This window comes from Pongo pygmaeus, chromosome 19, assembly GCF_028885625.2.
Source record: "Pongo pygmaeus isolate AG05252 chromosome 19, NHGRI_mPonPyg2-v2.0_pri, whole genome shotgun sequence".
Classification (NCBI taxonomy): domain Eukaryota; kingdom Metazoa; phylum Chordata; class Mammalia; order Primates; family Hominidae; genus Pongo; species Pongo pygmaeus.
The window spans coordinates 93,188,108-93,211,481 of record NC_072392.2 but is presented as its reverse complement, the minus strand read 5'-3'; the positions used below and the strand labels follow the sequence as shown (position 1 = coordinate 93,211,481).

The 23,374-nt window shown below is 58.1% G+C and overlaps 1 protein-coding gene across 4 annotated transcripts; it reads left to right on the top strand.

Moving 5' to 3' along the window:
- The first annotated feature begins 1,334 nt into the window (after positions 1-1,334).
- HID1 (HID1 domain containing) lies at positions 1,335-23,055 on the top strand. Of its 4 annotated transcripts, none has more exons than XM_054456321.2 (19): positions 1,335-1,531; positions 9,226-9,375; positions 9,922-10,092; positions 10,753-10,869; positions 11,497-11,603; positions 11,850-11,966; positions 13,609-13,831; positions 13,917-13,973; positions 14,771-14,911; positions 15,059-15,149; positions 15,343-15,494; positions 15,602-15,680; positions 17,859-18,023; positions 19,439-19,666; positions 20,157-20,263; positions 20,722-20,802; positions 21,457-21,548; positions 21,736-21,894; positions 22,166-23,055. In XM_054456321.2, the coding sequence occupies exons 1-19, from the start codon at positions 1,466-1,468 to the stop codon at positions 22,227-22,229; spliced, it is 2,367 nt and encodes a 788-aa protein (XP_054312296.1). In that variant the 5' UTR covers positions 1,335-1,465; the 3' UTR covers positions 22,230-23,055. The 4 variants fall into 4 exon arrangements, with proteins under 4 accessions (XP_054312296.1, XP_054312298.1, XP_054312297.1 ...); XM_054456322.2 differs by having other exon boundaries at positions 1,360-1,531; positions 10,756-10,869; XM_054456323.2 differs by lacking the exon at positions 9,922-10,092.
- Positions 23,056-23,374: the final 319 nt, after the last annotated feature.

Sequence of the window (23,374 nt, the reverse complement as noted above, 5' to 3'; positions counted from 1 at the left end):
CCACTGCACTCCAGCCTGGGCGGGCGACAGAGCGAAACTCCATCGCAAAAAATAAAAAAGCATCCAAGATTTCCAGAAGCTTCCAGATATAGCTTGCAAAATGATGTTGTGGAAAAAGCGCAGCCTCATTTGGATGAGCTCCTTACTAGGTAGTAACCTGTGTGGCTTTGGGCAAGTAACTGCTTCAAGCCTCATTTTCCCCGAGTGTAAAATGGGGATAAAATAATACCTCAGAGGTAGCTATTAGAGATATCGTCATCGTCGTCTTGTTTTGAATCCCCGCCCCCCCCCCCCCCCCCAGATGGAGTCTTGCTCTGCCGCCCAGGCTGGAATGCAGTGGCACGATCTCGGCTCACTGCAACCTTTGCCTCCCAGGTTTAAGCAATTCTGCTACTTCAGCCTCCAGAGTAGCTGGGATTACAGGCGTGCGCCACTACGCCCAGCTAATTTTTGTATTTTTAGTAGAGACGGGGTTTCACCATGTTGGCCAGGCTGGTCTCGATCTCCTGACCTCGTGATCCTCCTGCCTCCGCCTCCCAAAGTGCTGGGATTACAGGCGTTAGCCACCGCACCCGGCCTTGTTTTGATGATTAATCTGCCTCTATTACAGGCTTACTTGGCTGTACCCTGGCAGCTTCTTTCCTTGTCCCTCTCCCTAGCTGCTTGCCCATAAAGAGCAGGCTGTACGACTTATGTCCGCTGTGCCCCGTCCATGACACAGAGTTGGCAAATACCAAACCCTCAGCACATTTGTTGAAATGGATGAATCTCAAAGCATTCTCTGGGAATCTGGTGGCTAGAGAGGGGTCGGGACCGCGAGGGACTCTCGCTGTCATCAAGGCGAGGAGCTGCTTTCCTGGAGTAGGGAAACTGAGTCAGCGCCTCCCTCCCTCATAACCTAGGGCCTGCGGGACTGTCTGAACACGTGGGTTTGACAGGTCAGAAAAAGGGGGAACCAAGAGAGTGGACGCTCAGAAAATATGAATGGGAAAAACAGACTGAGAAGGAGGAAAGTGGGATGGACAGGGCCAGCTGAGACGTGGGCCAGGGGCCAGAGCGGGGATGAAGGGTGAGGACCGGGGCGGGGGACGAGCTGGGAGGAGGGTTTTGGGCCCTGGGGACTGCGTGGCAGCAGCGGAGGCGGGTACAATGCTCCGACGCAGAAGGAAGAGCGCCGAGGATCCGGGTGGGAGCTGAGAGGGCACCCGGCGTGAGGCGGCGCTGGGTTGGAACCTCGGACTCCGCGGGTCTTCGGCGGCGGGCACGGCAGGTGCAGGAGGCGGAGCCACGCGGGGGCGGGGCCTGTCGGGGCGGGGCCACGAGGGGCGGGGCCGACGCGGCCGGGGGCGGGGCGCGCCGCTTGTCTCCTGCGAGAGCCGCGGGGGCCGCGGAGCTGGAGCCGGAGCTGAAGCCTGAGCCGGGCTGGAGTCGGGGCGGGGGCCGGGCCGGAGCGGGCTCCAGAGACATGGGGTCGACCGACTCCAAGCTGAACTTCCGGAAGGCGGTGATCCAGCTCACCACCAAGACGCAGGTGCGCCATGGGGGCCCCGGCCTCCCCATCCACCTGCCGGGCTGGGGGCTGGGCAGGGCCGGGGGTACGCGAACTTGGCTCGCCGGGAGATGGGGGTACGGGCGGGCCCCGAGCGTAACGCCAAGGCCAGCGCCGGAACGGGACCCCGCGGCCTATACCTGGAAGCTCCATCCCCTGGCTCTAGTCCCCCACCCTCAGCCTCCTCTCCTGGGAACACCCCTCTCCCCGAAGCCGCTGCTGCCACCTTAGGCTGACGTGTGCCTACTCCCCGAGCCGGCGACACAGCTGTCCGCCCCCTGTCCCGCCCCGCGGCGTCCCCAGCTTCGCATCTCCAGCCTTCCGCCGCCCCCACCCACCCATCCACCGTCCGCTCCCCTCCCCGCCCCTCATTGCCCGCGGGTCCCGGACGCACAGTCCCGGTTGACTCAATGCAAACAAAGCCTGGCTGGCGTCCGCCCGGGTCGGAGAAACAGCTGGTGTGCGCGGCAGCGGCCTCGCTGGGCCCTGGTCGATGCCCGTGGGCAGGGAAGGCCCAGGTCTTCCTGGGAACACGCAAAGAGTGGCGGGCAGCGAGGCAGCCTGGCGAGGGGCCCTGTCCCCAGGCCTACTGAGCACAGCCTCCCAGCTGGGGACCTCTCCAGGGGCCTTCCCCCCGGGCCCTGCGAGGTAAAGGCTGTTAGCCTGTGTGCTCTGTTCTCTGGCTCAGGGATGGGGACCTGCAGGATGGCCCTCAGTCAGCTGGTGAGGGGCCTAGGGACCCTCCAGCGTAGTCCATGCTCATAACTCTCCCGTGAGTCCACAAGTGGCCCAATGGCCACCTCCTTATACCACCTGGCCCCAGCGAGACTGCTTCTCTGCCCACCGCTTCTCTCCCGGCTTTTTGAATCAGGGCACCGTGGCCACAGAGATGCTCAGCCCTGACTCCCCAGGTCCCCCATTTTCAGGGGACTCAGGACCTGCTGCCATCTGGGACTTTCCTCTTTCCTGGCCCCTCACCTCCTGCTCTCCAGGGCTCTCTCTTGCTGCTGGAGGTTAGAGTGGGATCGAGGAAGCCAGCTCCCACAGCCAGCTGGTCACAGCTCCAGGGGCCAGACCTTGCTCCCTCATCCCTTTTCCCACCCTGGAAGGGTCAAGTGCGCAGCAAATGCCCAGGGCCTCTGGCGAGTCCAACCCCGGCTGAAAGGCTCTTGATAGAAACCAGACCGCACTTTTCTCCACTCCCCACGGCTCCTGGGTCGTTCTGGAGCTTGGCTTTTTTAGGATGGGGTTTTCGTTCTGTGGGTGGCAGGGAAGGTGGCAAGTGGGCTAGCCCCTCAGTGTAGGGCTGCAGGGAGAGGAGCGGGGAGGCAGGGAGGAAGGGAGGCTCCCATGTTTACCTGCCTGGGGAAGAAACACCTTGTTGGATTGCGCTGTGGGCTTGGCAGCTGGGGTCCTTTGCCAGGCCAGTGGGGCCAGCTCAGCAGGGTACCAAAGGCTCTGGAGTGGCCTAGATTCCTACCTGTTCAGGCCTTTTCCCCAAAATACTGTGTACCTCTGTCTTTCCCTGCCTACAGCCCTATGATGGGCCACTTGAGATGGTGCTGTTCTGTTTCCCAGCTGAGGACACTGAGTAGGCTTGGAATAGAACCTGGATAGGCTGGAGATCAGACCAGCCTTCTGGAGAGCACTGGGTCCTGTAGGCGGGCGGGGGCCTGGGCTGCCCGGGGGGAGAGGCCCTCCGTGGCTGAAGCCTTGGACTCTGTGTAAGTGACCTGACTTGGGTAGCTTGGGTGTGAGGATCAGAACCCAGATGATCATCACTGACCTTACCACTTGGAGTCCCCAAGGAGATTCAGGCCATTTGTCCATGGGATGATATGTGGTTCCAGGCTCTTACAGGGTGTGGCTTGGGCAGTAGACAGGCAGAACCAGCACCTTTTCCTGTGGTCTGGGCCTGTGTCCCTGCTGCTCCACCTTCCTCGCCTTCCTGCCCTGTATCCTGTTTTCTTCCTGCCCCATGGTCCAGTCCTGGGTCAGGCCTGACCGTGGTCCTGAGAGCCAGCTGCTTTGGCTGTGTTTCCTGGCCCTTCCTTATAGTAGGTGGAGCTCTGGAGGGAGACATTCCTAGACCTGGAACCCTCTCCCAGATCCTGCCTGTTTGGAATTCTCTGCTGCAGGCCAGATGAACCTGGCGGGTGCATGTTTACATGTGTATACATGTATATGCATGGGCATGCGTGGAGACACAGTCCTCCAGAGCAGGCCTAGCAGGCTCGAGCACTAGGGGACTTTCCCCCTGCACACCCTGAGAGTCAAAAGATACAACTGCTCCCCTAGGTCTGAGTGGGGATCTGGTCTAAGCAGGAGCCTGGAAAAGCTGGGTTAAGAATATCTGATTTTGGGCTGGGCGTGGTGGCTCATGCCTGTAATCCCAGCACTTTGGGAGGCTGAGGGGGGCGGATCACCTGAGGTTGGGAGTTCGAGACCAGCCTGACCGACATGGAGAAACCCCGTCTCTACTAAAAATACAAAAATTAGCCGGGCGTGGTGGCACATGCCTGTATTCCCAGCTACTTGGGAGGCTGAGGCAGGAGAATCGCTTGACCCCAGGAGGCGGAGGTTGCGGTGAGCCGAGATCATGCCTCTAGCTTGGGCAACAAGAGCAAAACTCTGCCTCAAAAAAAAAAAAAAAAAAAAAATTCTGATTTTGGCCAGGCGTGGTGGCTCATGGCTGTAATCCCAGCACTTTGGGAGGTGGAGGCAGGAGGATCACTTGAGCCCAGGAGTTGGAGACCAGCCTGGTCAACATAGCAAGAACCTATCTCTAAAAAATAAACAAAATTAGCTGGGCTGGGTGGGGTGCGCCTGTCATATCAGCAACTCGGAGGCTGAGATGGGAGGATTGTTTGAGCCCAGGAGTTCGAGGTTACGGTGAGCTATGATTGTGCCACTGCACTCCAGTCTGGGCAATGGAGCAAGACCCTGACTCAAAAACAAACAAAAGAAAAAGAATAAGGGGAGAAGAATACCTGGTTTTTTACCAGGGTAGCTCAGTTTCTTTGACCCTAGCAGCAGGGGGCCTGCCTACCTCCAGCAAAAACACTTCCTTCAAAGATCAGATATTGGCTGGGCGCGGTGGCTCACAACTGTAATCCCAGCACTTTGGGAGGCTGAGGCGGGTAGATCAAGAGGTCAGGAGATCGAGACCATCCTGGCTAACATGGTGAAACTCCATCTCTACTAAAAAATACAAAAAAATTAGCCAGGCTTGGTGGCAGGCGCCTGTAATCCCAGCTACTGAGGAGGCTGAGGCAGGAGAATGGCGTGAACCCGGGAGGCAGAGCTTGCAGTGAGCTGAGATTGCACCACTGCACTCCAGCCTGGGCCACAGAGCAAGACTCGGTCTCAAAAAAAAAAAAAAAAAAGATCAGATATTAGAAGCTTCCTTGGGCTGGGTGGAGGCCAACTGGGGTCATTGAGGCAGGTGCTGAGCCATGTTTCTCCCATTAGAAGCCTAAGGGGCCTCAGTGACCCTGACTAATGCCTTTAGCATCAGCTTGGCCTGGGCAGGTGGTCACCAAATCCAAATGTCCAAGCCACAGTGGGACCAGGAGAGGAGGCCCAAGCTGAGGAAACAGGGAGGCAAAGTCCCGTTCCTCAAGTTCAAGGCTGGGATCTGTCATGGCTGGGATCTCTCCTCTGCTTCCAGAATGGGCTATTAAGTCTCTTTCTTCATTTTGGATTTAGTCCCCCGGTGACACTGCCTGATGAACTAGGTCAGAGGTCATGCCCGCTTGTGCTTAGTTTCTGCCCTCTGAAGGGGGTAGTAGCTACCTGGGAGGTGGGAAAAGTGTCAGGGATGGCGGCTTCCCAGAGGCACTCCCAGATGGCTCTGTGGGTTTCCTGGGATGTCCTTCCTTACCCCACCCTGGCCCCAGGCCACCCAGACTGGGGTGCCATGTCCCTGCACTCCAGGGAGTGCCAGAGGGCTGTCCTGGCTGAGGGCCCAAGGGCCAGCAAACCCCAGCCCCAGGGCCCTCCTTTAGCCTTTGTTCCTCTCCCCCAGTGAAGAACTCGCTCTACCAGTTCTGGGACTGAGTGTCATGGCCACATGTTACCCTGCAGCTCCCTGGGGTGGGGTGGGGGTGTTTGCTCTGGGAGTGGGCTGGGGTATGCCTGGACCTTGGTGAGGCATGCGACCCCAACTCTGAGTTTGGAGAGTTCCACGGGTGCTCAGCCCTGCTCTGTGGCCAGGCTGAAGGGGTCCCCAGGACTGTGCGCAGCTTCAGTGGAACAAATGTTGGCTGAATATCTGCCATATGCTTTACCAGCAAGGTCAGGGACTGATGGGGCTTCGAGGCACGTGCACCCAGACTGTGGAGGCAGGAACTACGCAGGGTGGGGGCAGGGGTGGGGCTGGAGGTTCCCAGGTGGGAGCAAGCAAGCCTGGGGCTCTGGGAGGCTTCTTAGAAGAAGTAGCTTCAGAGAACAGAATTATTATTATTAAATATTTACAGACAGGGTCTCACTCAGTCATGCACGCTGGAGTACGGTGGCGCAATCATAGCTCACTGCAGCCTTGAACTCCTGGGCTCAAGCGATCTTCCTGCCTCAGCCTCCTGAGTGGCTGGGACTACAGGTGCGTGCCACTACACGTGGCTAATTTTTTCTTTTCTTTTTTTTTTTTTTTGGTAGAGATAGGGTCTCACTATGTTACTCAGGCTGGTCTCCAACTTCGAGGCTCAAGTGATCCTCCTGCCTCAGCCTCCCAAAGTGCTGGGATTACAGGTGTGAGCCACTTTGTCACCGAGGCTGGAGTGCCGTGGTATGATCCTGGTTCACTGCAGCTTCAACCTCCTTGGGCTTAGGCAGTCCTCCCACCTCAGCCTCGCAAGTAGCTGACATGACAGGTGTGTGCCACCATGCCCAGCTAATTTTTTTTGATTTTTTTTTTGTAGAGATGGTATTTCGCCATGTTGTTCAGGCTGGTCTCAAACTCCTGGGCTCAAGCAATCTATCTGCCTCAGCCTCCCAAAGTGTTGGGATTATAGGTGTGAGCCACCGTGCCCAGCCATTATTATTATTATATTTTTTATTTTTTTGAGACGGAGTCTCACTCTGTCACCCAGGCTGGAGTGCAGTGGTGTGATCTTGGCTCACTGCAACCTCTGCCTCCTGGATTCACGTGATTCTCCTGCCTCAGCCTCCCGGAGTAGCTGGGATTACAGGCATGCGCCACCATGCCCAGCTAATTTTTGTATTTTTAGTAAAGAGGGGTTTCACCATATTGGCCAGGCTGGTCTCAAACTCCTGACCTTGTGATCCACCCACCTTGGCCTCCCAAAGTGCTGGGATTACAGGCATGAGCCACCGTGCCCGGCCCCAGAATGATTTTTTAATAAGATATATATTTTTTTCTGATGATAAGAGTGATGTGTATGAAGTGCAGACTTGTGGTGGTAGCAGGGACCTCAGGTTTTATTGGCTGTAGGAAAAAAACTGTGTTGGAGAAAGCAGGAAGGTGTCTTGCAGGAAGTGACACTCAGAAGGAGCTGTAAAGGGATGGGCCCGAGGAGGTGCTCGTGCCTTGGACACTCTGGTCCCTTAACAGATGAACATTCAAAAGGAAAAAAATAGTAACACGTGCTCTTACAGAAAAACATAAAGAAAAACATAAAACCACCCAGAGAGAGAGTTGCTATTAACATTCTGATTCATTTTCTTCTAGTCTTTTTTTTTTTTTTTGAGACAGAGTCTCGCTGTGTCACCCAGGCTGGAATGCAGTGGCACGATCTCAGCTCACTGCGACCTCCGCCTCCTGGGTTCAAGCAATTCTCTGCCTCAGCCTCCTGAGTAGCTGGGATTACAGGCACCCATCACCACGCCCAGCTAATTTTAGTATTTTTAGTAGAGACGGGGTTTCACCATCTTGGCCAGGCTGGTCTTGAACTCCTGACCTCATGATCCACCCGCCTCAGCCTCCCAAAGTGTTGAGATTACAGGCGTGAGCCACCTCATCCGGCCTCTTCTAGTCTTTTATTCATGTATAATTTAACATGAATTGTGAGCCTCCTAGAGGAAGTTTTATATCTTGTGTACTTTTTTTTTTTGAGATGGGGTTTTGCTCTTGTTGCCCAGGCTGGAGTGCAGTGGCATGATCTTGGCTCACTGCAACCTCTGCCTCCTGGGTTCAAGTGATTCTCCAGCCTCAGCTTCCCAAGTAGCTGGGATTACAGGCGCCTGCCACCACGCCTGGCTAATTTTTGTATTTTTAGTAGAGACAGGGTTTCACCATGTTGGCCAGGCTGGTTTCGAACTCCTGATCAGGTGATCCACCCACCTTAGCCTCCCAAAGTGCTGGGATTACAGGCATGAGCCACTGTGCCTGGCTGGGCATGTGTGTTTTTAAGGCCTGTTGCCTCCATGGGAATGGATTTTGGAATGCATTGTTGTGGGAAAAAGGGGAAGGGGGAAGAGAGAACAGCTTGGGTGAAGGTAAAGAGAAGAGATGGCAGGGTGGAGTCCTGGAGTAGTAAATGCAGGTATGTGTGTGTATGACATACACGTGTGTACACATGTGTCTGTGTGCACATGTGTAAGGCATGTTTCTTTTCTTTTTTTTTTTTTTGAGACGGAGTCCCTCTCTGTCGCCCAGGCTGGAGTGCAGTGGCGAGATCTCGGCTCACTGCAAGCTCTGCCTCCTGGGTTCACGCCATTCTCTTGCCTCAGCCTCCCGAGTAGCTGGGGACTACAGGTGCCTGCCACCAAGCCCGGCTATTTTTTTTGTGTTTTTGGTAGAGATGGGGTTTCCCCGTGTTAGCCAGGATGGTCTCGATCTCCTGACCTCGTGATACGCCTGCCTCGGCCTCCCAAAGTGCTGGGATTACAGGCATGAGCCACTGCGCTCGGCCGTGTAAGGCATGTTTCTGTGAGATCTTGGCTGAGTGCTGGGCTGAGGTTTGGACTTGTCCCAGCAGGCAGTGGGGAGGTCCTGAAGGGCTCTGGGTGAGGAAGCAGTGCCTGTGGCAGCGGTGCTGTGGTGCATGCAGGATGCCACCTTGGTGCATGGGTTGGCAGCAGCATAGAGGCAGGGTTGAAGGAGGTGGATTTGAAGTTGGGAGCCCTGGCGAGGACAGCCTGAGCGGCAGCGCTGGAGGTGCGTGCTGAGAGGGGCATATCGGGGTCAGAGAGCCGCAGAGGTGAATTCACCAGATGTGCCAGCTGTTTTGGGTGTGCTGTGAGAGGGCAGAGGCTGGAGGCCTGTGGTGGGCATCCTGGGTGACTGGAAACAGAGTACAAGTCACCTTTGTCTTCTTCCCATGGAGAGATGGCACGGTCTTGACCTGGATCCTGGGCATTTGACCTAATGGTGTGGCCTGGGGCTGTGCCCAGGTGGGGAGGTCAGCCTGCTTTGCCAGGGGAGGATGGTGACTTAACCAGGATCACACACCTCCTCAGGGGTGGCGTTGGGCTTTGGCTGACTCTGTGCCTAGCTGACCCCTGACCATACATGCCTGGTGTCTCCAGCCTGACTGTGCTGTCCAGGGGTTGTGGTGGCTGAAGGATGTCCCCCACCCATGTGGGAAGGCTCTGGGACCCCAGCAGGTAGGGAGACTCTGGCTTCCCTCTCAGGGTCTCTCCTGGCCACAAGTTGGGCAAACTGTGGGCCCTCTGGCCAGGAGTTGTGTAACTCTGGACCCTTGGTCCCCCCACAGCCCGTGGAAGCCACCGATGATGCCTTTTGGGACCAGTTCTGGGCCGACACAGCCACCTCGGTGCAGGATGTGTTTGCACTGGTGCCGGCAGCAGAGATCCGGGCCGTGCGGGAAGAGTCACCCTCCAACTTGGCCACCCTGTGCTACAAGGTGAGGGCTGCCCAGTCCCTCGCTGCCACTCTTCCACCCTCCCAGCCCACAGCAGGAGAAGGCAGGCACATCCAGGGCCTCCCGCCCCACAGGGGCAGGCAGCACTGTGGCCTCACTCAGCTCTTCCACTTCTCTCTCTCTGGTTCTCCTCGCTGGGCGGAGGGACCATGGCAGCCGCCATTTATGGAGGAGTCCTCCAGGCCACATCTAACTGAGCACCTTCCACAGATCAGTTCATTTAGCTCCCTCTGTGGGGTGGGTACTGCCAGTGTCGCCAGTTTACAGATAGGGAAACAGAGGCTGGGAGACTCACTTAGCAAGGCCTCAGCCATCCAGTGGCTAGCTGGGCCCTGGCTGTCCTGATGCTCCAAGCTGCTCTGGCCTGTGTCCCAGTCCCCCCAGGCTGGCCGACCCCAACTCCAGGTGGCTCCTCTGCCTGTGCCCCCACTGTCTCTCCTCTGCAGCCTGGGTGCCCACCCTGACCCCAAGTGCCAGGGTCCTCTCCCCACCTTCCAGCCTGCCCTCTGCTCCTGCCTGCCCCCACAGGCCGTTGAGAAGCTGGTGCAGGGAGCCGAGAGTGGCTGCCACTCGGAGAAGGAGAAGCAGATCGTCCTGAACTGCAGCCGGCTGCTCACCCGCGTGCTCCCCTACATCTTTGAGGACCCTGACTGGAGGGGCTTCTTCTGGTCCACAGTGCCCGGGGCAGGGCGAGGAGGGGTCTGTGGGCCTGGCCAGGGCTGGGTGGGAGGCAGAGTTGGCGTCACAGGGAGAACGCCCTTTAGGGCCGGCCATGCTCCTCCAAGCCTCTTCTGGGATTTGGGAAGTACAGGGGTGGGGCCGGTGGGTGCTGCTGAGGGATGGTGTTCAACGCCACCTCCTTGGGCCCTCAGTTCCCCTCCCATGGGGGTTTCTGTGCCCACAGTCCAGAGGAAGTAGGGTGTGGAGAGAAGCTGAGAGCCAGGGGTCGCTGGGCAGAGGTGGAGGCAGAGGAGCTGGGCCCTCTGAGGGCCGGAGAGGGACCATACTGTCCTCTGTCCCCCACACCACCTGCCCTGGGTTTATGTCCAGGTGAGGTGCCGAGGGATGCAACACAGCGATTCCTAGCAGGGCTGAGACTCTTGATGTTGGGGGTCACCGCCCGGCCCCCTCCAGTCAGTAGGGGAGATTCCCTCGCTGTTCCCGGCCCGGCTCCCTGCTCTGTCCCACTTCTGCCTTGGGAGGTTTGGGGCAACCAGGAGTCCACTTCCTGTCCCTTCATTCCTCTGCCCATGGGTGCCCGCCTGGGCTCAGCCCCTGTCCTCCACCGCTCCCCAAGCCCTGGGCCACCTCTTCCTGGCCAGCTATCACTGAGGCAGCCTGTGGGTGCTGTGTCCCCAGCAGGGAGAAGAGGATGATGAGAATGCCAGGCCCCTGGCCGAGTCCCTGCTCCTGGCCATTGCTGACCTGCTCTTCTGCCCGGACTTCACGGTTCAGAGCCACCGGAGGAGCACTGTGGTGAGTGTCCCCCAGCCCCCCACCCCCAGGCTGAGTAGGCTCTGGTCCTGGGTTGGGGCCGGGCCAGTTGAAGTTCCCTTGGGCGGATTGCATTGGGGGCCGGGGGGGTTCCAGGAGAGCTGAGCTGCCTGGCACGTGTAGGCCTGGGTGGCAGCTGGTACAGCTGAGGGAAGCCAGCTGGGGCTGGCCCTGCCCGCTGCCTTCGGATGGCTGGGCACAGACACCCATTGTCTTTGCCTGCCCAGGGGTGCGGGGCTCGGACACAGGAGGCCTGGCCCTCTTGCTTCCTGTGGTGGCATGGGCTTCACCTTGAGTGTTCTCTGCCCACCCCCAAACCCGGGGCACCCAACCCCCTGCCCCTCCCTCCCTCTCTCCCTGTCCCAAACTGGACTGAGCAAGTGAAAGAACCAGTGTGAGATGGAAGAAAAATGAGCTTTCAAGAGGCCTAAGAATATTCACTCCTGCTCTTGTGCATGAGGGCCGGGCCATTTTGAGGACCTGTCTTTAGGAGAACTGGCGGTCTCTGCCCCATGGGACTGTGCGAGGCTCGAGGTGGCCAGGTTCTGATCCAGGCTGCTCTTCACCTCTCGACCCCCTAACCCGGCTTCTTCCTGGCCCTGTCCCCAGGACTCGGCGGAGGACGTCCACTCCCTGGACAGCTGTGAATACATCTGGGAGGCTGGTGTGGGCTTCGCTCACTCCCCCCAGCCTAACTACATCCACGATATGAACCGGTGAGCTTCGCCCAGGCCCAGAGCCCTCAATGCAGCTGGACCCCGGGCCGGGCCCCCACACAGCTCAGAGAGAGCCCATGGGGTCTCCCCAGAAGACTGTCCTCACCTCTGACCCAACCTTGGCCTTACAGGGGTCAACGGGGGTCACTTCCTCCCATGGACCTGGGCTGGGGCGCTGGGCTGGGTGGGCAGCACCTCCAAGACGGTACTGGGATCCTAAGGTGCCCTCTCCCTTCCCCCGTCAAGGATGGAGCTGCTGAAACTGCTGCTGACATGCTTCTCCGAGGCCATGTACCTGCCCCCGGCTCTGGAAAGTGGCAGCACCAACCCATGGGTTCAGTTCTTTTGTTCCACGGAGAACAGGTGAGGGCCCTTGGCCTTTCTGCCGCTCTCTTCCCTCTTACTCCAGGCAACCCAGAGCTGAGGCCATTCGCCAGCCCTGGGTCTCGTTTGAGGGGAGGTGCTGCCCCCTGGTGGTAATGAACTTTAACTTACCAGCCACATCTTACACCAGCCCCTTCAGTCTGTCCTTGGAGTCCTGGACAGGACAGAATCTGGGAGCCCCTCAGTGCTCCGTCCCTGGGTCCTCCATCAAGAGCCGCCTGTCCAGTAGAAATAGGATGCAAGCCACGAGTGCAATTTTAAAATTAAAAAAGTTAAACAGTAAAATTCGGCCAGGCATGGTGGCTCACGCCTGTAATCCCAGCACTTTGGGAGGCCAACGTGGGCAGATCACCTGAGGTCAGGAGTTCGAGACCAGCCTGGCCAACATGGTGAAACCCTGTCTCTACTAAAAATACAAAAATTAGCCAGGCTTGGTGGCGGGTGCCTGTAATCCCAGCTACTTGGGAGGCTGAGGCACGAGAATCGCTTGAACCCGGGAGGCGGAGGTTGCAGTGAGCCGAGATCGCGCCACTGCGCTCCAGCCTGGGTGACAGAGTGAGACTCCGTTTCAAAAAATAAATAAACAAATACAATTAATTAATAATATATTTCATATAACCCGATATACCCCAAACTTTAGCATTTAACATGGAATCAGTATACAACGTTATTGAGCTGTTTGACATCCCCCTTTTCATGCTAAGTTTTCAAAATCCAGTGTGTATTTTGCACTTATAGCAGGTCTCGGTTCCGATCACCCACATTCCAAGGGCTCGACAGCTCCTTGTGGCTTGAGGCTGCTGTGTGGGACCCTGCAGCTTAGCGACCAGGTGGGGGTGTGTGTGACAAATACCCCGAAGGGCAGGGAGGCCCAGCCCACATGGAGCACTCATGGACTGTGGGGGACACGTGAGCACGGGGCGGGGGGAGGGTGTCCCACGTGCCACGTGGCCGGGTTGAGTATTTGAGCAGGTAGCTCCCACTGGGAGCTGTGTTGGCCGCATAGGGTCTGTGCCCGGCAGGTGGCGGTCGACCTCCGCCTTCCAGACTCTGGTCCCTACATGACACGCCTTATTCTTCAGGTTTCCTAGCCTTCTGTTCAACCTTCCACCCTACTCCAGAAGAGAAGGGAGCCAGGCGACCCCCTCCACCAGCCACTGTCAGAGGCTGGCCACAGTTTTCTTTCTCACCAGCCTTATCAGGCAAACTGCCACCCTTTGTCCCTCACTTAACCTCTCTGGGTCTCAGCTTCCTCATCTGTAAGATGAGCAGCTTGAACCCTGACATCTCTTGAGTCTGAGTGGAGTCATTCTGTGGCCTGGGAGCTGGTTGGCTGAGCCTGGGCTCTGCTCCCTGAGGGTAAGCCCACCTTCTCCACGGGCCTCCAATCCCATCTCTGAGGCCCCGAGGGAGGGTGTCTGCCCCTTAAGACCCTAAGGGGTATGAATGTGTCCTAATCATGGCTCTGGGCTTCCCCCACCCACTCTTTCCAAGCCACTCCCTGGTGTGGTGCTAAAATGCTTCTTGAATGAGGCTGACCTTCCCATGTGGCCAGAGAGGTGTGGCCAGGGGGCTGGGCCCCAGTGGAGCCTCTGCAGCCTTGTCCCCTCTCCTGCTGCAGACATGCCCTGCCCCTGTTCACCTCCCTCCTCAACACCGTGTGTGCCTATGACCCTGTGGGCTACGGGATCCCCTACAACCACCTGCTCTTCTCTGACTACCGGGAACCCCTGGTGGAGGAGGCTGCCCAGGTGCTCATTGTCACTTTGGACCACGACAGCGCCAGCAGTGCCAGCCCCACTGTGGACGGCACCACCACTGGCACCGCCATGGATGATGCCGATGTAAGGATGGGAGTATGGAAGGGACAGCTGCCGGGGCCACGGGTTGTGGGGAGGACGCCTGCTCACCAGGGGCTTCTCTTGGCAGCCTCCAGGCCCTGAGAACCTGTTTGTGAACTACTTGTCCCGCATCCATCGTGAGGAGGCAAGTCCAGTCCCCACAGTGAGACAGGGATATGGGGGATCCTGACCCCTCCATGAAGGAACCATGCTCTCTGTGGGCTGGGGCCACCCCAGGTGAAATAGTGGCAGGACTGTGAGGGTTTCAAGATGCAGGAGGGGCTGATGGCCTCACCTGGGTAGAGGTAACTGGGAAGGCTTCTGGGAGGAGGTGGCTGATGTCATTTCAGAGGTGGTGGGGAGACAGGGGAATGACAGTGGACAAGGGCTTCAGGCCAGGCAGTCCCAGTTCATGTGTCTTGTGATCTTGGGAAGGTGCTTGAACTCCCAGAGTTCTAACTTCTGCAGCTAAAACACAGGACCCTAGCTGCCTTCTCACCCCAGCTGGTGGCAGACCTCAGTAAATGACAGAACAGTGGAATGCTTCTCGAGTGTGATGGGGGTGATGGGGGAGTATTTTGGGGAGGGGTAGAAGGATGGAACCTGTCAACCATGAGTCCAAGGTGGGCAGGGATGAGGTTGAGGGTGTGCATGTGTGGGAGTTCACTGAGAGCAGCAGCAGCCTTGCTCAAGGGGCTCACAGCCCAAGGACAGAGAGTCTGCAGTCTGGTGGAGGGGCCAGGGCTGTCCATACCTATGAGGGACTCCGCTTCCTGAGGCGTCGCCCCAGGACGCTATGGATGATAGCATCTGGGCCCTCTGGCTCTGGAGGTGGGATCTGGCTCTGGGGGATGGAGGGGGCATTTGTTGCGGGCCTGGGCTGGGAAGCTGGAGCTGCAGGGATTGGGCTGGACAGGCCCCCTGCTCTGCCCTCGCCCCCAGGACTTCCAGTTCATCCTCAAGGGTATAGCCCGGCTGCTGTCCAACCCCCTGCTCCAGACCTACCTGCCTAACTCCACCAAGAAGATCCAGTTCCACCAGGAGCTGCTAGTTCTCTTCTGGAAGCTCTGTGACTTCAACAAGGTGGGCCAGTCTCGAGGGGCCCTGCAGGGAGATGGAGAGCAGCTGCCCCAATAGCCTGGGGGCAGGGACAGTGTCAGACTGAGGGGGGTGGGGCAGAGCTGCCCCTCCCTCGAACTCAGCCCACTTGACCCCTCCCCGCACCCCTAGAAATTCCTCTTCTTCGTGCTGAAGAGCAGCGACGTCCTAGACATCCTTGTCCCCATCCTCTTCTTCCTCAACGATGCCCGGGCCGATCAGTGTAAGACCAGGGTGGGGTGGGATGCTGGGGGCTTTCCTGGCAGCGAGGTGGAGGGCTGGCCATCTGCCCTGCCTCCCAGGAGCTCAGGCCTGGCACTCTGACCTCCCAGGAGAGAGGCCCCCAAAATGGTCCCTGCCTGGGCCCCTCCTTCCCCCTCCCACCCGAGTGACCCCTCCCACGCCACCTGCCGCAGCTCGGGTGGGCCTGATGCACATAGGCGTCTTCATCTTGCTGCTTCTGAGCGGGGAGCGGAACTTCGGGGTGCGGCTGAACAAGCCCTACTCGATCCGCGTGCCCATGGACATCCCAGTCTTCACCGGGACCCACGCCGACCTGCTCATTGTGGTGAGGGGGCTTGTGCGGCCGGGCCCAGGAGGTGCAGGGGCGGTGTCCTCTTGGCTGAGTCTGGAGGCAGCGGGGACCCCACGGCGCCCCTGTCCCTCCTGGCGCAGGTGTTCCACAAGATCATCACCAGCGGGCACCAGCGGCTGCAGCCCCTATTCGACTGCCTGCTCACCATCGTGGTCAACGGTAGGGGCCCGGAGCTTGCACTCCCCGCACTCACCACCAGGTGGTGTCAGGCCACAGGCCAACCTGCCACCTGTTCCAGGTTTCAAGCCCTTCCAGTTCACAGAAAGAACGCAAACTTGTGTACCCTTCATAGTGGCCACATTAAAAAAAAAGGGTGACAACAATTTAATAATATGTTTTATCTATCATCATCTCAACATGTAGCTGATATGAAAATTACTAATGAGATATTTAATATTCCCTTCTCACACTCAGTCTTGTCGCCCAGGCTGGAGTACAGTGGCACCATCTCAGCTCACTGCAACCTCTGCCTCTTGGGTTCAAGCAATTCTCATGCCTCAGCCTCCTGAGTAGGTGGGATTACAGGCGTCTGCCACCACACCTGGCTAATTTTTGTATCTTTAGTAGAGACGGGGTTTTGCCATTGTTGTCCAGGCTGGTCTCGAACTCCTGACCTCAGATGATATGCCCACCTCAGCCTCCCAAAGTGCTGGGATTACAGGCATGAGCCACTGCATCTGGCTTTTTTTTTTTTAATTTTAACAATTTTTTTTGACATCTGAAGGAGTTTAACCCAGTTTATGGGAGCCATTGGTAGTCCGATAACATTTTTACTTTATTTATTTTATTTTATTTTATTTTATTTTTTATTTTTAAGACAGAGTCTCACTCTCTGTTGCCCAGGCTGGAGTGCAGTGGCACAATCTCCATTCACTGCAACCTCACAGGTTCAAGTGATTCTCATGCCTCGGCCTCCCAAGTAGCTGGGATCACAGCGTGTGCCACCACAACTGGCTAATTTTTTTTTTTTTTGTATTTTTAATAGAGACAGGGTTTTGCCATGTTGACCAGGCTGGTCTTGAAGTCCTGGCCTCAAGCAATCTGCCTGCCTTGGCCTCCCAAAGCGCTGGGGTTACAGGTGTGAACCACAACACCCGGCCATATTTCATTTTATTTCTAATTATAGTGATGGGATCTCACTATGTTTCCCAGGCTCATCTTGAACTCCTGAGCTCAAACAATCCTCCTGCCTCAGCCTCCCGAAGTGCTGGGATTATATAGGCTGAGCCACTGTGTCTGGTCTCTTGTGTGTTTCATATGTGCAGCACATGTGTTAGGACTAGCTGTGTTTCAAGCACGAAATGGCCACATGTGGCTGATGTCCACTGTGTTGGGCAGTGCAGGTTTGGACATTTGGAGTCACATAGTATGGGGATGTGGAAGCCCTATGCTTTCTGCCTTTGTCCTCCCCGTCCAGCCCCTACCCCCACCCAGCAAGGACTGCACACAGCTGGTGGGGAGAGGAAGCAGAAGGATCCAGGCTCCTTGGGGTTCAGGACCCAGCAAGGCAGGTGGCCATGGGCTGGGGCAAAATGCCTTCAGTGTGAACATCTTTTGGAGAGGATGGTCGTGGCTAGGGGTGGCTGGCCTGTCTGTGGTCTGGTTTAGACTGCAGGGTGGGTAGTGTGGGGTGGTAGAGGCCTCTAGCTGGGCTGTGAGCTTTGGGGCCAGGAGTGTCCCTTCCCCTCCTGGTTCACTCTCTGGCTGCATCTCACAAATCTTAACTGAGCTGGTTCCGAGAACACATTTGTGACCAAGACAGCCCCGGTCCCTGCCCTGTGGAGCCCTCACCCTAGTGAGGGAAAATGACACAAGACAAGGAAGTGTTCAGATCAGCATGGAACTTCAGGCTGGGCGTGCCCCCAGGGTTGGGCCCCAAAATACATTTCTAGTGACATGGCAGCTTGACATTCTAGAAAGATTTAAAGTCTCGAGTTTGTATCCCTGCCTGATCATTTCATTACTGGGGAACTTTGGCCAAGTTTACGACCTTCTCTGAGCCTCAGTTTCCCTATCTGTAAAATGGGGATGATCTTGTCTGTGTCCTGCCTCCCTCGTGGTATTGCGGGGGGACTGGCATGGGTGGGATGTGTATGGCTTTGTAAGCAGGACAGCTGTCTTCATGGTCGAGGGGTGAGGGTGGGGCCTAACTGCCTCCCAGGACTCTGCACACAGTATGGCCAGTGTAGACTCAGCCTCTTAGGGCCTTGGTTGTCCTGGCTCTGCAGGGGGCAGGGAGGGATTGGGAGCAGGAGCCTGTTGTTCCACCCCCGGCCCAGGATGTGCAGGGATGGCTTGGGTGGGGGGCCCAGGAGTGAGCTGACCCCTCCCCTACAGTGTCCCCCTACCTCAAGAGCCTGTCCATGGTGACCGCCAACAAGTTGCTGCACCTGCTGGAGGCCTTCTCCACCACCTGGTTCCTCTTCTCTGCTGCCCAGAACCACCACCTGGTCTTCTTCCTCCTGGAGGTCTTCAACAACATCATCCAGTACCAGTTTGATGGTGAGGCACCAGCCTGAGGCCCTGGTGATCAGGGTGGCCAGTGGGCCTCCTTCCTATGTAAGGAGGGCACAGCCCAGGAGGTGGCCTCTGGGAGGTGCTGGCCTGCTTGCCTTCTGCCCCCAGTTCATTCATTCAGTGTACATTTATTGAGCATCTACAGTGTACCTGGGTACAGGGGATACAGTGGGGAACAAATCTTTGCTTCTTGCCCTGTGGAGCTCACAGCTGGGGATGGAGGCGGGGAAGGAGGCTTCAAACAGATGATGGGCATCTGATTTTTTTTTCCGATGGCGTCTCACTCTGTCGCCCAGGCTGGAGTGCAGTGGCGTGATCTTGGCTCACTGCAATCTCCATCTCCCAGGTTCATGAGATTCTCCTGCCTCAGCCTCCCAAGTAGCTGGGATTACAGGCGCCCCGCCCCCCACCATACCTAGCTAATTTTTTGTATTTTTAGTAGAGACAAGCAATCTGCCTGCCTCGGCCTCCCAAAGTGCTTGGATAACAGGCATGATCCGCCACATCTGACCTGAAATGTGATAAAAGGGAAGTAAAGAGTAGTAAGACCCTGATGGGTATCTTAGCAGCCCGTCTGCCCAGTGTCACAGACACCCAGCTGCCTGCTGTCACTTCAAGCCTTGCCACTCGTTAGCCCTGTGACTGGGGCATGTCACCTGACCTCTCCGAGCCTCAGTTCCCTCATCTGTAAGGTGCTCATAACAATGGTTCTAAGGGTCCCGGTCTCGGAAGGTGTTGGGAAGATTGGGCAAAATAACCCCCAGAAGGCACTTAGCACAGTGCCTGGCAACTTAAAAATGATCAGTTTTTATTATTGCTATTTCCAAAGTTGGAAAAATTTGCAGTGATCTCTGAGGGAGAAATAGGGGTAAGGTGGGGCAAGAGACAGCATGTGCAAAGGCCCTGGGGTGGGATGTGGAACTGAAAGTGAAGAGTATGGCATGAGGCAGGACCAGAGATGGGGACTGGGGCCTGAAAGCCGGGAGAAGTCAGTGTTGGGGGATGGACGGATCCTCTGTGACTTCTCCTGGCCACCTTGCTTGGTGGTGGGGAGAGTCAGAATATTTAACAGCTGGCCTGACGTGGACGCTGCCATGCTGGGGCCTGCCCTTTTTGCCAGGTGTTAGCCGTTTAGTGCTCGGTTGTGGAGGGAACTGGAAGGCACTGGGGCGGGGGTGTTGTGAGGTGCTCAGGCCTGACATTCTGGGATAGCCATAGTGGGCACACAGCCAGTGCCAGCCCTGCCCCAGCACCCTCTCTTGGGCTCCCTGTACCATCTCCAACCCCTCGGGCAGACACCCTCCTGTCCTCCAAACTCCCCCTTCCAGGAAGCCCACCCAGATTGGACGGGGGGAGCTGGAGGGGGCCTCCCTGAGGCGAGGCATGCTCCCTGCCCACAGGCAACTCCAACCTGGTCTACGCCATCATCCGCAAGCGCAGCGTCTTCCACCAGCTGGCCAACCTGCCCACGGACCCGCCCACCATTCACAAGGCCCTGCAACGGCGCCGGCGGACACCCGAGCCCTTGTCTCGTACCGGCTCCCAGGAGGGCACCTCCATGGAGGGCTCCCGCCCCGCTGCCCCTGCAGAGCCAGGCACCCTCAAGACCAGCCTGGTGGCTACTCCAGGTCTGGTGCTAGTGGATGGGACAGGAGTGTGGATACTGGTGTGGCTGGGGGAGGAACATGGTCTCGGGGTGTCATCCCCATCTCCGGCAAAGAGCATGGCTTATGTATGGAAGCCGAGGGGATGGGGCTGGGCAACAGGGATGGGGGGAGGGTACTGGGTGGGCTTAGCATGTGTAGCTTGGTGTTGGGGGCAGAGCCTCAGGGCGAGTGTAGACTCTGGAGGCATGGGCACAGGGATGGGGGAGGGTACTGGGTGGGCTTAGCATGTGTAGCTTGGTGTTGGGGGCAGAGCCTCAGGGCGGGTGTAGACTCTGGAGGCATGGGCATAGGAGAGGGCGTTGCAGTGATCAGACACTGCCTCTAGAGCCGGTGGAGGTTCCAGAGGGAAGCAGGAGTAAAACAAATAAAAATAAAAAATAAGGTGGGTGGAGGAAGGGCTAGAAGGGACACTGTGGCAGGGGGTCCTCACTCCCACCTGTGCCCTGCCCAGGCATTGACAAGCTGACTGAGAAGTCCCAGGTGTCAGAGGATGGCACCTTGCGGTCCCTGGAGCCTGAGCCCCAGCAGAGCTCGGAGGATGGCAGCCCAGCCAAGGGGGTGGGTGACGGGGACTCGTGGAGCCAGGCGTGGCTGGCCCTTCCCTTCCTCCCTGGCCTCTGCAGTGGGGGCTGGGCTGGGGCACTCTGGGGTCACCTGCAGCAGAGGGGCAGGTACCCAGTGCCCAGGGCATTAAGGTCAGTGCTGCTGACTTCCTTGGGGGTGGGGGCCTTTCACAGACCCCTCCCTTGTTTACTGGTCCCGGCGAAGCCCTTGGCCTTCAGACTTCTCATCCCTCCCCCTTATCTGAGCTGGCCTTTACCCGGCCTGCCCTGTCAGCCGCTGGCCTTAAACCTGTCACTAGGTTGGGCTGGGCCTAGGGCCTGGGGCAAAGGCTGCTGGGCTGGGCCTTCCCCTTTGTGGGATTTCCAGCTGCCAGTGGAGAGGGCTCATTGCCCCCCACTCCACCCCTCACCCACCCCCGCCATCCCTCACCCCTGTTCCTTTCTGGGGGCCAGGAGCCCAGCCAGACATGGAGGGAGCAGCGGCGACCGTCCAGCTCATCAGCCAGTGGGCAGTGGAGCCCAACGCCAGAGTGGGTGAGGGACCCTGTGCCAGGCGAGCGGGGGCTGGGGTTTGGACAGATGGTACTGGGGCGGGAGCTGGGTTGGGGCTCCCTGGCCCAGGGAAGCTCAGTGAAGACGGCAATGTGTCCGAATCAAAGGACCCTAGCATAGAAGCCTGACTCTGGGTCGGTCCTTCCGGCTGGTGACATCCCACGTGTTCAGCCTCTCTGGCTCGGTTGCTTCCTCTGTCTACACTATTGCCAGAGTCCCCAGCCGGATTAAGCTCCAGGTGCCCACAGTGCTCTCTTCCTTAATAAATCATTCTTTCCGACTTCCTCTCCTGAATCTCATCCCCACGCCCATCCCCACGCCCTGTGTCTCCTGAGATCACGCCAGTTGCTCTGGGACAGGGATAATTACCATCCCTGCCTAACCATGCTGTTGTGAGGGCTAAAGGCGACAGTCTCCCGAGAGGCACGTGGCACAGCCCTGGCTTAACGCGGGGCCATGGCGCTTGCCATCAATAAGGATTAACTGTTCCTGAGTCCTGCTTGGTGCCAGGCTCGTGCTGCAGGGAGCAGGGGTACTTTCTGCCTTGGGGAGCCTGTGGTTCTGGGTCAGGGTCAGGCTTGCCCTGCAGCCTCCGGGGGCTGCTTTCTCAGCCCCGGGAACCCCGTCCCTCACCAGGTCCTCTCCTGGAAGTCAAAGCTGCCGCTGCAGACCATCATGAGGCTGCTGCAGGTGCTGGTTCCGCAGGTGGAGAAGATCTGCATCGACAAGTGAGTCGGGCGCTGGCAGGGCCGGGGGTTGTGGGCGGGGCCGGGGGTGTGGGCAGGTGGGCTCTGCACGGGGCCAGCCTAGGCTTAAGTAGGCGTGTGATGGGAAACAGGGGTCTTGGGGGGCCAGGGTGAGCCCCGTGCTTCCCTGGACCACGTGAGTGTGCTGGAGACACCCCTCTCCCTGCAGGGGCCTGACGGATGAGTCTGAGATCCTGCGGTTCCTGCAGCATGGCACCCTGGTGGGGCTGCTGCCCGTGCCCCACCCCATCCTCATCCGCAAGTACCAGGCCAACTCGGGCACTGCCATGTGGTTCCGCACCTACATGTGGGGCGTCATCTATCTGAGGTGGGCCCCGGGGGGTGGGGTGGTGTCCGCCTGAGAGCCTGCCCAGCAGGGCTCAACAGGGACCTCAGCTCTGGGCCCCACCATCCATGGTAGACTTCATGTCAAGACAGTCAACTAAGGCGGCCTTGCCTGGTTGAGTGTGGCACCTGCTGCCCAGGGTGGGACATTGGGATGGAAAGGGTTGGCTTGGCCATTCCTGCCGCCCAGCTCCTCCTGGTGCCTTGTCTGCAAGGTGCCCCAGCACCTGGGTAACCCCCCATTTCCTCCACAGGAATGTGGACCCCCCTGTCTGGTATGACACTGACGTGAAGCTGTTTGAGATACAGCGGGTGTGAGGATGAAGCCGGCGAGGGGCTCAGTCTAGGGGAAGGCAGGGCCCTGGTCCCTGAGGCTTCCCCCATCCACCATTCTGAGCTTTAAATTACCACGATCAGGTCCTGGAATAGGCATAGTGGCCCTGAGTGTCAGGCCTTAGAGACCCCCGTGGCCAGGACAATGTGGACCGGCTCGGATCCCCCTCAAACCCTACGCTGGACTCACAGGAGCCCCATCTCCGGGGCTACGCCCCCACCAGAGACCACTGCCCCCAACACTCGGACTTCCCCTTTAAGACCTGGCTCAGTGCTGTCCCCTCAGTGCCCACCCACTCCTGTGCTACCCAGCCCCAGAGGCAGAAGCCACTGGGTCACTGTGCCCTAAGGGGTTTGACGAGGGAACCACGGGCTGTCCCTTGAGGTGCCTGGGCAGGATAAGGGGGTGCTTCCAGCCTCCTAACCCAAAGCCAGCTGTTCCAGGCTCCAGGGGAAAAAGGTGTGGCCAGGCTGCTCCTCGAGGAGGCTGCGAGCTGGCCGACTGCAAAAGCCAGACTGGGGCACCTCCCGTATCCTTGGGGCATGGTGTGTGGTGGTGAGGGTCTCCTGCTGTATTCTCCTGGGTCCGTGGAAATAGCCTGGCTTCCTCTTACCCAGTAATGAGGGGCAGGGAAGGGAACTGGGAGGCTGCCATTTAGTCCTCCCTGCCCTGCCCACTGCCTGGATGGGGCGATGCCACCCCTCATCCTTCCCCCAGCTCTGGCCTCTGGGTCTCACCCCCCAGCCCCCTGTGTCAGAACAATCTTTGCTCTGTACAATCGGCCTCTTTACAATAAAACCTTCTGCTCCACATTCTGACTCTGGTTGAGGCAAGGGGCCAGCTGTGGCTCTTGTCTTCAGGGGAGCTGGGGACTCTGCACCCCAGAGGGCCCCCAGGGCATGACTGGGAACCAGCATTTGTTATTTTCTTGGGTGGGAAAGCAGGATCAGACCCTGTCACCTAGGGTTTGGGCCCCTGGGCTGTTGCCACCCAAAGAGCCCACAGCAGAGGCCATGGGGCCTCCCCAGGCAGCCACTGAGAGCGCTGGGAGGGCTATGCTTGCTAGTGATTCACTTCGGTGGGGGTGGGTGAGGAGGAGGGCAGAGCCTCATCTGCAGGGCCAGGGCTG